The sequence below is a fragment of the Dendrobates tinctorius genome, unplaced genomic scaffold, assembly GCF_039654945.1.
Source record: "Dendrobates tinctorius isolate UK_male_01 unplaced genomic scaffold, ASM3965494v1 ptg000231l, whole genome shotgun sequence".
In the NCBI taxonomy this organism is placed as follows: Eukaryota; Metazoa; Chordata; class Amphibia; order Anura; family Dendrobatidae; genus Dendrobates; species Dendrobates tinctorius.
The window spans coordinates 6,860,792-6,878,228 of NW_027361898.1; the positions used below are offsets into that span (position 1 = coordinate 6,860,792).

The 17,437-nt window shown below is 44.7% G+C and overlaps 1 protein-coding gene across 5 annotated transcripts in view; it reads right to left on the minus strand.

The window, feature by feature from the left end:
• LOC141059875 (ficolin-1-B-like) overlaps positions 1–17,437 on the minus strand; it is a 91,950-nt gene that overhangs the window by 34,927 nt on the left and 39,586 nt on the right. For all 5 annotated transcript variants that reach the window (XR_012222619.1, XR_012222618.1, XM_073556047.1 and 2 more), the window contains exons 4-6: positions 10,410–10,436; positions 10,124–10,251; positions 9,896–10,025 (exon numbers count right to left, since the gene is read on the minus strand). Coding sequence is in view for 3 of the 5 variants with exons in the window: in XM_073556047.1 (XP_073412148.1) it covers positions 9,896–10,025; positions 10,124–10,251; positions 10,410–10,436 (285 nt within the window). In the remaining 2 variants the exon portion in view is untranslated. The remainder of the gene's footprint in view (positions 1–9,895; positions 10,026–10,123; positions 10,252–10,409; positions 10,437–17,437) is intronic.

A 17,437-nucleotide genomic window follows, 5' to 3' on the forward strand; every position in this document is an offset into this window, starting at 1 on the left:
ATAGCTGGCCGGGCGTGACCAATCAGCGACGCGGGATTCGCGGCTGGACTGGCAATCAGCGAGGCGGGATTTCCATTACAAACAGACAGACGGAATTAGACAATTATTTAGTAGATGTGTGTGTCACTGACATATATATATATATATATCTATTCTATCTATTCTATTCTAACCCATTCTATACTGTACGCAGCAGATAATTTGCTGGCTTTTAATCTATCTATCTAAATAGACAAAGACTGTGCTGTGAGGTCGAAACGTTGCACCACTTGGCGCTGGATTAAAGTCCACAATTTTTCTTTGAACTGGAGTGCTGCCTGATTTTTTTCCATTTTTCTATCTATCTAGCTAGAAAAAAAAGGAAACAGCACAGTACTTAGCTTCGGGTGCACGGCCCCTGGCAGAAAGTCCTATTTTCAGCCACAATTTCAATATTCATTCCAAAAAAAGGCAGCACTCCGTAGTAACTTTTTTTCAAAGTGGTAGGTGAGCTTTATTCAGCCCACATATCAAGGCAACGTTTCGGCTCGACTGAGCCTTTCTCAAGCAGTGGGTGTTACAAAAAAGTGTCTTTTTATAGACCATATAACAATCTCTCAATTGTCAATCATTTTACAATACAAGAAATTACAATTCAGTGCATACAATTTTTAGTCAATAGGCTCCATATGTGCAAACAGTACAAAAAGTGCTTTGTGCTCAATACAATCTTTATACTTTGCATTAACTTCATCTTATTAGTGTTTTTGTGATTGCACATTTAGTCATACAGTATTACAGTGTCACATATTCCCTTTGGTTTACATACCACATCATATGTCTTGGCATTCACAAGGTGCTGCTGTGCTTTTTATATATATATATATATTGGTTTTGGCTTACTAATACTGGGGTAAAAAAACTCACCAAATACTCAATGTGTGCATGTGGCCTTAGGCTGATTACTGGTTTGCACCTTGTGGTGAACCCTCTATATTCCCTCTCATGAAGTTTTCTCTTTATGGTAAACTTACCGTATATACTCGTATATAAGCCGAGATTTTCAGACCATTTTTTTTTGGCTGAAAGTCCCCCTCTCGGCTTATACGCGAGTCATATACCCGGGGTCAGGGGAGCGGGGTGTGTCAGAGATCATACTCACCTCTCCTGGCATGTCTCTTGCAGCCCCCCGTGCTTATTCCATCTTCTCGGTGCTGTTCTTCCTGCTTTCAGCGGTCACGTGGTGCCGCTCATTTCATATGCGCATATGTAATATGCTGTCTTGCTTCCTCTGGCAGTGACGTTCAGGTCAGAGGGCACCATGACGTAGTTAGCAAGCGCCCTCTGCCTGAACAGTCACTGCAGAGTCGGCAACACTGAGGAGCAGCAGCTGCAACAGCGACAAGGTAAGTATATATGTTTTTTTTTCTTTAATTGAGGCAGCGGCAGCAGCATTGTAAAGGGCCACTAATCACCGTGCAGCTTTGTAAGGGGCCACTAATCACTGTGCAGCATTACAATGGGCCACTAATCACTGTGCAGCATTACAAGGCACCACTAATCAATGTGCAGCATTATAAGGGGCCACTACTCACTGTGCAGCATTATAAGGGGCAATGAATCACTGTGCAGCATTATAAGGGGCAACCAATCACTGTGCAGCATTATAAGGGGCCAGCAATCACTGTGCTGCATTATAAGGGGCCAGCAATCACTGTGCTGCATTATAAGGGGCCACCAATCACTGTGCAGCATTATATGGGGCATATGTTATTATGGAGCATGTCATAGGGCCACCATTATTCACTGTGCAGCATTATTAGGCATATTTTTGTATGGAGCATCTTATGGAACCCATCATGAATTTTATGGAGCATTATATTGGGCCATCATGAACTTTATGGAGCATCTTATGGGGCCCATTTTATTTTTTAAATTTACCAGTAGCTTTGGCATTTTCCACCCTAGGCTTATACGTGAGTCAATAAGTTTTCCCAGTTTTTTGTGACAAAATTAAGGGGTCAGCTTATACACGGGTCGGCTTATACATGAGTATATACGGTAAATGCTGAAATGCCTACTTCCTGGAGAGATTTCTTCACTTGTGTGGATGCTGTGAAGGGGTTTTTCTTCATAATGGAAAGGATTGTTGTTTTCTGTGGACATCCAAGCTCACCTGTGCACTCATTTTTTTCTGAATGTACCAAACTGTTGATTTGGCTATTTCTAACATTTCTGCTATCTCTCTGATTTTTACTTTTTTTATTCAGCCTAATGATGGTCTTTTTCTCTTCCATTGAGAGCTCCTTTGACCACATGTTGTGGGTTCACAGCAACAGCTTTCAAATGCAAATGTCACACCTGGAATCAGCACCAGACCTTTTACATGCGGAATTTATGATGGATTAAAAGGGAATAGCCCTTAGAACCCATTTGAGAGCTTTTGAGATAATTGTCCAATTACTTTTGGTCCTTTAATCCCTTCAAGCCATGGCTATTTTCTGTTTTTTCTCTTTCATTTTTTCCTCCTTTTTTTCCAAGAGCTATAACTTTTTTATATTTCCGTCAATATAGCGGTATGAAGGACTTGTACTTTTGATTGGCACCATTGATTTAACCACATAGTATACTCTAAAATGGGAAAAAATTCAGATTGCAATAAAAATTGAGATTCCACAATTGTTTTTTTGTTGTTTTTTTAATATATTTACCATATTCACTATACGGTAAAATTGACATGCAAATATGATTCCCCAGGTATGTATGAATACATAGATACCAAACATGTAGTTTATTTTATAGTTAAGTGTCAAAAAAATTCTGAAATTTGAATGAAAAAAAGTTTTTGCGTTTGTTGCCAATTTCTGAGACCCGTAGCGGTTTTATTTTTCGGGATCTGGGGCTGGGTGATTACTTATTTCTTTTCACCCTGAACTGATGCTTTTATTGATATCATTTTTGGGTAGATGCAATGCTTTGTTTGCCTCTTATTGCATTCTAATGCAATGTCGCGGCGTATTTCTGTCGTTTTCATTTTTTTTTCTTATTACACGTTTTACTGATTGGAGTAATTTACCATACTTTATATTTTGATAGGGCGTGCATTTCTGAAAGCATAGATAATAAATGTATATTTCTTTTATGCTTTAAATTCAGCGGGACAAAACGGGGATAATTTGAACTTTTGTTTATTTTTTTTTTCATATTTTTTTAATTTTTTTTCCACTTATTACTCTAATAGTCACCTTAGGAGATGTAAAGCTGTGCTGTGATTGACCGATCGCCTGTGCTATAAAAAGTAGTACTTTAGCACAAAAATCACGATCTATGAACGCTAGCCATGAGCTGCTGTTCACAGGAGTATCGTAATTCCCCCCCAAACACATTATGATGTCCCCACAATACATTCCCCCCACACACAGTAAGATGTAACCAAAGTACATTCCTCCCAAACACAGTATGATGTCCCCGCAGTGCATTCCCCATACACATAGTATAATTTCCCCACAGTATATTCCCCCCACACACAGTATGTTGTCCCCACAGTGAATTCCCTCCACACACAGTATGATATCCCCACAGTACATTCCAACACACAGTATGTTGTCCCCATAATGAATTCTCCCCAAACACAAAACGATGTCCCCACAGTACATTCCCCCACACACAGTATGATATAACCACAGTACATTCCTCCTACACACAGTATGATGTCCCCACAGTGCATTCCCCGCACACACAATATGATGTCCCCACACATTCCTCCACACACAGTATGATGTCCCCACAGTGCATTCTCCCCAACACAGCATGATGTCACCACAGTACATTCCCCACATACAGTATGATGCCCTCACATTACATTCCCCACATACAGTATGATGCCCTCACAGTACATTCCCCACAAACAGTATGATGTCCCCACAATACATTCCCCCAACATACAGTATGATGTCCCCACAGTGAATTCCCACACACTGTATGATGTCCCCACAGTACATTCCCCCCACACAGTATGATGTCCCCACAGTACATTCCCCCCACACACAGTGTGATGTCCCCACAGTAAATTTCCCCCACACATACTATGATGTCCCCACAATACATTCCCCACACACAGTATGATGTCTCCACAGTGAATTCTCCCCAAACACAGTATAATGTCTTCACAATACATTCCCCCACAAACAATATGATGTAACCACAGCACATTCCCACATACACAGTATGATGTCCCCACAGTGCATTCCCCCCACATAGTATGATGTCCCCACAGTATGATGTCCCCATAGAGAATTGCCCCCACACATGCTATGATGTCCCCACAATACATTCTCCTCACACAGTATGATGTCCCCACAGTGCATTCCACGCACACACATTATGATGTTCCCGCAGTGCATTCCACACACACAGTATATCCCCAGAGTGCTTTCTCCCACACACAGTATGATGTCCCCACAGTATGATGTCCCCATAGAGAATTGCCCCCACACATGCTATGATGTCCCCACAATACATTCTCCTCACACAGTATGATGTCCCCACAGTGCATTCCACGCACACAGTATGATGTTCCCGCAGTGCATTCCACACACACAGTATATCCCCAGAGTGCATTCTCCCACACACAGTATGATGTCACCAAAGTACATTCCCCCACACAGTATGATGTCCTCACTGTACATTCCCCAAATACAGTATGAAGTCCCCATAGTGTATTCCACAGACAAAGTATTATATCACCAGTGCCACAATACATTCCCCCACACACAGTATGATGTCCCCACAGTACATTCCCCCCATGCACAGTATGATGCCCTCACAGTACATTCCAACCAAATACAACGTGATGCCCCCATAGTAAGTTCCCCTTGAACAAAATAATGGCCCAAAGTACCCATAGTAACCCTCATTAAAGCATTCCTGTTGCCTACATGCCTGCTCCTCAGTAATTGTCATGTTCCATGCTGCCGGTCATGTGACCTGAGCCTGTCACCTGACCTTAAGGTCCTTTCCTGCTCCACCATTGTGTTCATCTGCAGTGAGGACATATCCCCGACCTTCCGGAAGAATATCTATGTGCCCATTTTTGAACCCTCTCTAGTTTTTCTGAATCCATAGTAAAATGTGTAGCCTAAAACTGGATCCCATATAGAGGATGTGGGCTTACGAAGGAACCAGGGGCCTGCACTGAGAGCTTGGGGCTCCTGTGCAAGAAATGTGTCTGGGCCCCCCTCCTTTTATGGCGACAAAGCTATATATATATATACACACTGTATATAGCCACACACACACATACATATATTACATTGGCTACTTTATTATGTATATTGCCGTCCTTTATTATACAGTGGAGAAGCTGATGGACTGGTCGTCTGGTCACCGGCTCCTCCATAAGCAGTCATTTTATATCTCATTTTATATCTAAAAAGAGATGGGACTATGTAATAAAAATTGGCACTGGGAATAACAAAATTAACAAGAATACACTATGCAAGAGACAATACTGTACATAACAGCAGAGGAAGCTATATAATAAGGGATGGCACCATATATAACTAGAGGAATAAGGGACGATGTTATACATAATAAAAGAGAAAACTATGTAACTAAGGATGGTGTTATACAGAATTAGTGAGTACACTATATACTAAGGGACTGTATTATACATAATCTATAATAATAATAATCTTTATTTTTATATAGCGCTAACATATTCCGCAGCGCTTTACAGTTTGCACACATTTTCATCACTGTCCCCGATGGGGCTCACAATCTAAATTCCCTATCAGTATGTCTTTGGAGTGTGGGAGGAAACCGGAGAACCCGGAGGAAACCCACGCAAACACAGGGAGAACATACAAACTCCTTGCAGATGTTGTCCTTGGTGGGATTCGAACCCAGGACCCCAGCGCTGCAAGGCTGCAGCGCTAACCACTGAGCCACCGTGCTGCCCACAAGTATATATATACATATATATATACTTATATACATATATATATACATAAGTACATACACTCTATACTAAGGGACTGTGTTAGACATAATAAGAGATAATGTCTTCCTCCCCCTCCCCCTGATCCTCAGTCCATTATAAGTCCCCCTTCCTCCCATCCCAATCCCCACACTACTCATTGTCCTCCTCCCCTCGCATCCCATTATTGTCCTCTCCCCTACCCCATCATTGCCCTCTTCACCACCTCCATCATTGCCTTCTCCACCACCACTATTATTGCTTTCTTCCCCACCACCCCATTTCATTGCCCATTCCACTACCTCCATCATTTCCTCCCCCCCACCACCCCATCTGTCTTTTCCCCCTTCACTCCCATCATTGGCCATTCCACTACCTCCATCATTTCCTCCTCCCCCACCATCTCCATTATTGCCCTTTCCACCACCACCATCATTGCATTCTCCCCCACCACCCCATCATTGTTCTTTCCATCACCACCATCATTGCATTCTCCCCCAGCACCCCCATCATTGTTCTTTCCAACACCTCTATCATTGCTTTTTCCCCCACCACCCCATCATTGCCTTTCCACCACCTCCATCATTTCCTCCCCCACCACCCCCATTATTGCCCTTTCCACCACCACAATCATTGTCCTTTCCACCACCACCATCACTGCATTCTCCCCCACCACCCCATCATTGTCCTTTCCACCACCTCCATCATTGCTTTTTCCCACCACCACCCCATCATTGCCCTTTCCACCACCGCCATCATTGCTTACACCCCTACCACCCCATCATAGCCCTCTCCATCACCCCCATCATTGCCCTTTCCACCACCTCCATCACAGCCTTCTCCTCCACCACCCCCATCATTGCCTCCTTCCCCACCACTCCCATCACTGTCTTTTCCACTACCACCATCTTTGCCTTCTCCCCCACCTCCATCATTGCCTTCTCCCGCACCACCCCCATCAATGCCCATTCCAACACCTTCATCATTTCCTCCTCCCCCACCATCCCCATCATTGCCCGTTCCACCACCACCATCATTGTCCTTTCCACCACCACCATCCTTGCCCATTCCACCACCTCCATCATTTCCTCCTCCCCCACATCCCCATCATTGCCCTTTCCACCACATACATTATTTCCCCCTCCCCCACCATCCCCATCATTGCCCTTTTCACCACCACCATCATTGTTGTTTCCACCACCACCATCCTTGCCTATTCCACCACCTCCATCATTTCCTCCCCCTCTACCCCCATGATTGCCCTTTCCACCACATCCATCATTTCCTCCTCCCCCACCATCTCCATCCTTGCCCATTTCACCACTTCCATCATTTCCTCCTCCCCACCATCCCCATAATTGCCCTCTCCATCACCCCATCATTGCCTTCTCCCCATCAGCCCCATCATTACCCTCTCCTCTCCCTACACACACTCAGACACACATGGCACCATTCACCTCTCTGCACATTCCCCCGCAGCGCTACGCACACACACACACCACCTCTCACCTCTCCGCATGCTCTGCAGCAGCATAACCATTGCCTTCCTCTCTCTGGCACAGCTGGCCACTGATTGATGACATAATCCAGCGGCGCTGCTGTCTGTGTGAGAGGAATCGCGGGCAGGAAGCAGGACAGTCCACTGCAGCTCCGCTCCGCTGCTATTTTCTCTTGTAGGCAGTTGAGCTGCAGGGATCTCTCCCTGCCCGCTGCACATGAGGGCAATCTGACCAGGGGCCAGATTGCCCTCATTATTAGCCACCCTGCAGGGGCCCCCCTCCAACTCCGGGCCCCGCTGCAGCCGCACAGGCGGTATGTCCGCCCATGGAAGGAACCAAACATGGGTAATATTACATTGGCATCTCAGGTTTCTTCTCTTTGTATACACCTTAAAATCTTCCTGGCTTTTGCAGATGCTGTCTGACATTGAGTTGCATTGCTCAGTACTGGTAACTGTAATGCATTAGGTTGGGGCTGGGATCTACAGACAGTGATGAGGTGCCGCTTATCACTTTGCTTTATAGTTTATGTGATGTTGTTACCCCAAACAAGGCAAATAGTTACAGACTGTAACAACAAACCAGCCAGCGAGGACGCTGAACTCCATCATTACCGGAATAAGTCAAGCGATGAAGGTTGTCATTTCCACACACACAGTATATCCCCAGAGTGCATTCTCCCACACACAGTATGATGTCACCAAAGTACATTCCCCCACACAGTATGCTGTCCTCACTGTACATTCCCCAAATACAGTATGAAGTCCCCATAGTGTATTCCACAGACAAAGCATTATATCACCACAATACATTCCCCCACACACAGTATGATGTCCCCACAGTACATTCCCCCCATGCACAGTATGATGCCCTCACAGTACATTCCAACCAAATACAACGTGATGCCCCCATAGTAAGTTCCCCTTGAACAAAATAATGGCCCAAAGTACCCATAGTAACCCTCATCAAAGCATTCCTGTTGCCTACATGCCTGCTCCTCAGTAATTGTCATGTTCCATGCTGCCTGGTCATGTGACCTGAGCCTGTCACCTGACCTTAAGGTCCTTTCCTGCTCCACCATTGTGTTCATCTGCAGTGAGGACATATCCCCGACCTTCCGGAAGAATATCTATGTGCCCATTTTTGAACCCTCTCTAGTTTTTCTGAATCCATAGTAAAATGTGTAGCCTAAAACTGGATCCCATATAGAGGATGCGGGCTTACGAAGGAACCAGGGGCCTGCACTGAGAGCTTGGGGCTCCTGTGCAAGAAATGTGTCTGGGCCCCCCTCCTTTTATGGCGACAAAGCTATATATATAAATATATATATATATATATATATACACTGTATATAGCCACACACACACACATACATATATTACATTGTCTACTTTATTATGTATATTGCCGTCCTTTATTATACAGTGGAGAAGCTGATGGACTGGTCGTCTGGTCACCGGCTCCTCCATAAGCAGTCATTTTATATCTCATTTTATATCTAAAAAGAGATGGGACTATGTAATAAAAGATGGCACTGGGAATAACAAAATTAACAAGAATACACTATGCAAGAGACAATACTGTACATAACAGCAGAGGAAGCTATATAATAAGGGATGGCACAATATATAACTAGAGGAATAAGGGACGATGTTATACATAATAAAAGAGAAAACTATGTAACTAATTTCCTCCTCCCCACCATCCCCATCATTGCCTTCTCCCCATCAGCCCCATCATTGCCCTCTCCTCCCCCTACACACACTCAGACACACATGGCACCATTCACCTCTCTGCACATTTCCCCGCAGCGCTACGCGCACACACACACCACCTCTCACCTCTCCGCATGCTCTGCAGCAGCATAACCATCGCCTTCCTCTCTCTGGCACAGCTGGCCACTGATTGATGACATCATCCAGCGGCGCTGCTGTCTGTGTGAGAGGAATCGCGGGCAGGAAGTAGGACAGTCCACTGCAGCTCCGCTGCTATTTTCTCTTGTAGGCAGTTGAGCTGCAGGGATCTCTCCCTGCCCGCTGCACATGAGGGCAATCTGACCAGGGGCCAGATTGCCCTCATTATTAGCCACCCTGCAGGGGCCCCCCTCCAACTCCGGGCCCCGCTGCAGCCGCACAGGCGGTATGTCCGCCCATGGAAGGAACCAAACATGGGTAATATTACATTGGCATCTCAGGTTTCTTCTCTTTGTATACACCTTAAAATCTTCCTGGCTTTTGCAGATGCTGTCTGACATTGAGTTGCATTGCTCAGTACTGGTAACTGTAATGCATTAGGTTGGGGCTGGGATCTACAGACAGTGATGAGGTGCCGCTTATCACTTTGCTTTATAGTTTATGTGATGTTGTTACCCCAAACAAGGCAAATAGTTACAGACTGTAACAACAAACCAGCCAGCGAGGACGCTGAACTCCATCATTACCGGAATAAGTCAAGCGATGAAGGTTGTCATTTCCCAGCCAGAATTCACTGCTCTGATGGCCAAATCCCTTCTTATAAGCATTCCAGTCCCTAAAAAAATCCACAGACCCGTCCATGCGCTTCTGGAACACCTACGGGAAGAAATGCCTCACTCAGTACAAGTGTGTCCAATATGTCACTCAGCTTTCCCAGGTACAGATAAGTAATATTACTGCAGGGGGAGACTCACTGTCCAGCCGCCTCCATCACGCTCCATGTCACACAGTACTGTGAGAGGAGCGCCACCTGCTGGATAGACCGTGTACCACCCAGTGAGAGACTGACCCTGATCCAGCAGATCCTTGCAGTTCTGGGCAGCTGAAGAAAGATTATCAATGAATCATAGTGAATGTAGAAAAAAAAATGAAATTACTTGTCTTTAGAATAATCAATCAAAATCCTGAAATTCCATTTAATTATAAAAATTAACTAATTGATGAATAAAAAAAGAAATTAATATAAATCTCACAACTTACTGTGCTGAGGACAAACTCCTGCATCACCTAGAGAGAAAACAGCAACATTTACTATGAGTTATACGGTACACATAATGTACAGAATATACCCATGTTACATGAGCTGTACATATACTTTATAATTATATATTAATATAACCAGGTTATATCAGCTGTACATATTTCATTATATACAGGAGATGCCCAGGTTATACCAGCTGTACATATATAATTATATTCAGGAGATGCTCAGGTTATACCAGCTGTGTATATATATAATTATATACAGGAGATGCCCAGGTTATACCAGCTGTACATATAAAATTATATACAGGAGATGCCCAGGTTATACCAGCTGTACATATATAATTATATTCAGGAGATGCCCAGGCTATACCAGCTGTACATATATAACTATATACAGAAGATGCCCAGGTTATACCAGCTTCACATGCATAATTATATACAGGAGATGCCCAGGTTATACCAGCTGTACATATATAATTGTATACAGGAGATGCTCAGGTTATACCAGCTGTACATATATAATTGTATACAGGAGATGCTCAGGTTATACCAGCTTTATATGTATAATTATATATCTACTAGCTATGAACCCATTCTATGCCCGGGTGGCCAGCATTTTTATTGGTATATGGTCTCCCATCCTGGTATGTGCTGCCCCCCTCCTATCCTGGTGTGCATGGCACCCCTCATCCCTATCCTAGTATGCATGGTCCCCTCCCCCCAATCCTGGTAAGCATGGCACCCTATTCCTCATCCTGGTATGCATGGTCCCCTCAGCTCCCAATCCTGGTATGCATGGTACCCCCTTATCCCTATCCTGGTATGTATGGTCCCCTCACCCCCCTATCCAGGTATGCATGGCCCCCTCACCCCCCAATCCAGGTATGCATGGTCCCCTCACCCCCCAATCCTGGTATGCATGGTCCCCTCACCCCCCAATCCTGGTATGCATGGTCCTCTCACCCCCCAATCCTGGTATGCATGGTCCTCTCACCCCCCCTATCCTGGTATGCATGGTCCTCTCACCCCCCTTTTCCTGAAAAAAAGTTTTTTATGGTTCCAGCACACGATGTGAAAAAATTAAGAAAAGCCTTTATTTAATCCATAATTAAAAAATGCAATTCCAGTGATGATAAAAGCATGTGTATGCTTACGCGTTTCGGATCATATTTGACCCTTAATCATAGCCAAATGAGCTATGATTAAGGGTCAAATATGATCCGAAACGCGTAAGCCTACACATGCTTTTATCATCACTGGAATTGCATTTTTTAATTATGGATTAAATAAAGGCTTTTCTTAATTTTTTCACATCGTGTGCTGGAACCATAAAAAACTTTTTTTCATTGAGCATTTCTCCTAGATGGGGATGGATCCACTCCGTGCACCGAGATTATGGAAAGGAGGACTGGGCAGGCTGAACCAGGTGAGCTGAAGATCAATTCTACATTGTTTGATATTGTTACCCCCTTTTCCTGGTATGCATGGTTCTCTCACCCCCCTTTTTGTGGTATGCATAGTCCTCTCACCCCCAATCCTTGTATGCATGGTCCTTTCACCCCCCCATCCTGGTATGCATGGTCTTCTCACCCCCCAATTCTGGTATGCATGGTCCCCTCACCCCCCAATCCTGGTATGCATGCTACCCCTCCCCTCCCAATCCTGGTATGCATGGTCCTCTCACCCCCCCAATCCTGGTATACATTGTCCCCTCACCCCCCTTTTCGTGGTATGCATGGTCCCCTCACCCCCCTTTCATGGTATGCATGGTCCCCTCACCCCCTTTCGTGGTATGCATGGTCCACTCATCCTCCTTTCGTGGTATGCATGGTCCCCTCACCCTCCTTTAATGGCATGTATGGTCCCCTCACCCCCTTTCGTGGTATGCATGGTCCAATCATCCTCCTTTTATGGTATGCATGGTCCCCTCACCCTCCTTTTATGGTATGAATCGTCCCCTCACCCCCCTTTCGTGGTATGCTTGCTACCCCTCACCCCCCTTCCGTGCTATGCATGGTCCCCTCACCCCTCAATATTGGTATGCATGGTCCCCTCTCCCACCTTTCCAGGTATGTATGGTCCCCCTCACCCCTATTAAACTACACACATACAAAAAAAACATTTATACTCACCCTTCTTTCCTGTGCTCCAGTGCTGTCACGTTGTGCTCGAGGCCGGGGGAGGAGTCTGGCGCCGGAGTACGCGTATGCCCATAGCGCTGTCCGGCACCATATGGTGCCGGATCGCGCTATGCGCATGCGCGATTCCAGCTGCACTCCTGCCCCGGTCTCCGGCCGAAGAGAAGTGCCGCGACAATGCTCCTTCCGGTCAGGTACGCATACCGCCATCTCCGGGCGCCATATACACTCCTCACCGCTGGATGGCCTCATTGTGTCTGGAGCCAGACTGCGCAGGTGCATCACACTTGCGCAGTTGATAAAGGCTTCAGACAGAGTGACGCTTAGCCCGTTATATTATAGATTCTATTATTTCTAAATGCTGTTTTTCGGTGATCAATTTGTATCTCTGTTCATACTGCACCCACACACACAAATGATACACAATTTGAAAGGTAAACTTGCCCCCTTCAGCAAGAAAATAGCCAAACAAACCACACAACCATGATTTGATCTCAAAATACAGATTAAACATTAATTTTCATAAACCTGCAGTAAGGAAAAATGACCTGCAGGTGGCACCATAGTACCCCAAAGCACACTACCACAAAGCTGCTTACAGACATCATAAACAAATCCAAACATTTGCCTTGGGGGCTTTCCAGCTTGCGAAACTGCTTGCCCAGCCTATTTGTCAGTAACACCGCACTGCACTGGCTCACTGAGCCAGTGCGCGTGTCCTGAGTACAAAGACTGTGCACAAAGATACCTGCGGAGCGGGGTCTCAGTAATGACAATGCATGCTCCAAGCTCACAGGACCTGAAGCATGTGACTGCTGGGGGCGTGGCCTCAGCGCCACAGAGCCAGGAGCTGCAGGGAAACTCCTAGAAAGGTAACTACTGGACAATGTAACCAAGGGCCATAGACAGAGACAGAAACCAGATCAAACCGGGTCAAAGCACGAGATAGCAATACAGTACCAAAGGGTTAGACAGAATGGATAGTCAGAACGTAGCAATAGATCAGAAAACCAGAACGGGCAATAGACGGTACAATGGGGACAAACTGTAACGGAGTAACGATAGCAAAGCCAGAAGGTCAGAACCGGAAAATACAATAGTGCCAAAACGAGAAACGGAGTACAGAGTGAGGGAACGGACCGGGTCATACACGGGAAGCAAACAAGCAACGCAGAATACACGCACATCAGGGGTCAGACACACCAGAACAACAGTATAGCTGACAGAGAACCCTGGTAAAGAGTGAGTATAAATACCCCTCCCAGATCCAGAAAGAGGCCACGAACACTTAACCCTGTGAGTGCAGGGCAAGAACCCTGTTCAAACCATGACACTATTTTAGCCAAATTGGAGGATTGCACACTTCACTGCAGGTGAGGCACATATGCAAACACATTTGTAAACATGCACTGCCTATTGAATTGCACACTTGCTCCGTTCATACTCCACCCACACAAACAAATGATACACCACTTGAAAGGTCAAATTACCTGCAGGTGGCAGCACACTACCCGAAAGCACGCTACCACAAAGCTGTTTACAGAAATCACAAACAAATCCAAATGTTTGCCTTGGGGGCTTTCCAGCTTGCTCAAATGCTTGCCCAGCCTATTTCAGGCACATTGGAGAATTGCACACTTCACTGCAGGTGAGTCACATATGCAAACACATTTGTATACATGCACTGCTTTTTCGGTGATTACTTCGCCCCACACGCACACAAATGATACACAATTTGAAAGGTAAACTTGCTCCCTTCAGCAAGAAAAGAGCCAAACAATCCACATATTCACAATTTTATCACTGAACACAGTTTAAATATTCATTTTCATAAACCTACAGAAAGACACAATGACCTGCAGGTGGTACCTCAACCGGAAGACATTTTTTGGCCTCTACTTATCACACCAATTTATTGTATTACCAAGCTACATATATAAATACTTAATAGCAACAGTGATCCCATAAATGAAACAATGGTGTGGAGACAAGGAATAACCCTGCTCCAACACCATACGCATAAGCTCAATAACTAATTATGCGAACCAGGAGATGCAAAAGAGCATGCAATCAAATAGTTATAGAAAAATATATCAAAATTCTTTATTAAATAGTAACAATACAAATCGCAATGAGGTGCTCATGAGTAAGTGTGAACAATAAATCCCAAGGGTTACCCCCTCAACCACCCCAAGATGGAAAACCCGGCAAGTAATAGCATACAGGATAGCACAAATTCTATCATATGTCCTAATATGTCAGTAACCAAAAACTGAATCATTATAAGTCAGTGGCCAGATAGAAATTTAGTGCTGCCTGTTAGGAAAACGTGATGGCGGTACATCACAAAAAATTCCCATAAGAGTTAAAAGGAACCATGTGGTAACTTACCAGGAAGGGAAGGTAGAGTAGAGCCCAGCCGTGGGACCCCCGACGCGCGTTTCGCGGCGTCCCCCGCCGCTTTATCAAGGAGGAGATGGCACTAAATGTCCCAGTAGGGCCTTGAAATAGCCCCTGACCCCGGTCATGTGACCGGCATCCACCAATCGCATTGGCGCTAGCGGCGCATGCACCATGACATCCGCAGGTCCTGCACTGTAGCCTGGCGTCTAACACAGCGCGTGCGCGCCGGAGACCGTGTAAACAGACGCCGGCCACAGCGCGGAGTTGCAGAAAGCATGGCGATGCGCACTGCCATGAAAAAAGTGGATTGTAGAAGCAAATATATATGGCGTAGCATAGGGAAGGGATCAGGATAGTATATAGAACAACCGTCTATCACAAGAAGATCTATACATAAAGATGAGCCACCTCGGTTAAAGTGACATAGTATGTAAATTAGCCCTCAATCGCCATATGGACCAATATATAAAAAATGGAAGCTACCACAATAAAACTAATACAACAAATATGCAGTAGGATCATTAGTGAGGTACCGGCTCCATAAGCATATAATAATAGAATAGTTATGCACCGATGGAAATAAAACCATCTATGAACGTAGAAAAACATCCAAAATATAGGTGCACCCCTACTAGAAAAGCCAATATCCCCATATTCAAATAAAACATAGATGAAGCATATTATAAGTAGACAATATAAATGGATGATTCCATAGGGTACTTGATTGTAGTAAGGGGTATATCGAATCCACCATATAGAGCCATTTCGAGACCAAGCTGGGACACGCAGAAAAACACTATAAAAAAGAATTATAAGAAAAATAATTAAAACATGAAGAGATAAAAGAAAATAAAAACAACCACTGCTAGGCAGCATGGGAAGTATAAGGTCATGCGGGAACAATAAAGAGGAAAAAGTAGAAAGTTTTTAGAAAATACGTACAAGCATATATCTCTTTATATCAATTCCGAGCATAATAGAAAGACATCACAACAGCACAGGCAAAAAAGAAAAAGAAGAAGAAAAAATGGGTCCAATATCAGGTTGCACAATGGGTTACAGGAATGGGGTGAAACTTAAAAACTCGTTAAGGCCTCTCGGGCTCATGGTGTCCAACTGGACAATCCATCTGATCTCCATTTGTCCGAGATTCATCCCTGAGGTCCGTCCTGGGTCGCTCCCCTTTCATGACGCCACGTCGCTCAAAGAATTTGGGCGACCTCCTGGTGCGGAGTCACTATGTACCTACTCCTCAAAACTTTTTTGGGTCTAGCGGCCCAATAGGTGGTTCTTTTTCATGTGGCCACTGCCTGGCTTGTGCCAATGTCCTGCGCTGCTCCGCCTTCAGCTCCTCGGATGGTGTGAGGGAATTTAAGATTAAGCAACGGATATCATGTGGCACGAGTAATGTTATATACTACGCCACATGTCCGTGTCCCAAAATCTATATTGGCCTCACCACCAGGGAGCTGAGGGTGCGAGTTCGTGAACATGTGCGGGACATTGGCGCAGCCAGGACTGCTCTTGATCCTTCTGAGCTTAAGACTATTCCTCGACATTTCCGGGCACATCACAACTGCGATGCGGGATTGTTAAAAGTCAGGGGTATTGATGTGTTGCACATGGGGATAAGGGGGGGTGATTATAAAAAGGTTCTCGGACAAATGGAGATCAGATGGATTGTCCAGTTGGACACCATGAGCCCGAGAGGCCTTAACGAGTTTTTAAGGGGGGTCAGGGGCTATTTCAAGGCCCTACTGGGACATTTAGTGCCATCTCCTCCTTGATAAAGCGGTGGGGGATGCCGCGAAACGCGCGTCGGGGGTCCCACGGCTGGGCTCTACTCTACCTTCCCTTCCTGGTAAGTTACCACATGGTTCCTTTTAACTCTTATGGGAATTTTTTGTGATGTACCGCCATCACGTTTTCCTAACAGGCAGCACTAAATTTCTATCTGGCCACTGACTTATAATGATTCAGTTTTTGGTTACTGACATATTAGGACATATGATAGAATTTGTGCTATCCTGTATGCTATTACTTGCCGGGTTTTCCATCTTGGGGTGGTTTGAGGGGGTAACCCTTGGGATTTATTGTTCACACTTACTCATGAGCACCTCATTGCGATTTGTATTGTTACTATTTAATAAAGAATTTTGATATATTTTTCTATAACTATTTGATTGCATGCTCTTTTGCTTCTCCTGGTTCGCATATATGAATACTTGTCTGTGTTCATCAGCTCATGAAATACATTTACATTTGACCAGATTGCTTTTTCTGAAATTGCCTGTGCCCCCGACGACCAATGTGTGAAAATTTAACACGGGCCAAGCTAGTACTGTATGTAATATACCCAGATTTATACCAGCTGTACATATATTATGATATATAGAAAATGACCAGCTTATAGCAGCTGTACATTTATAATATAAAAGATGCCTAGGTTATACCAGCTGTACAGATATAATTATATACAGG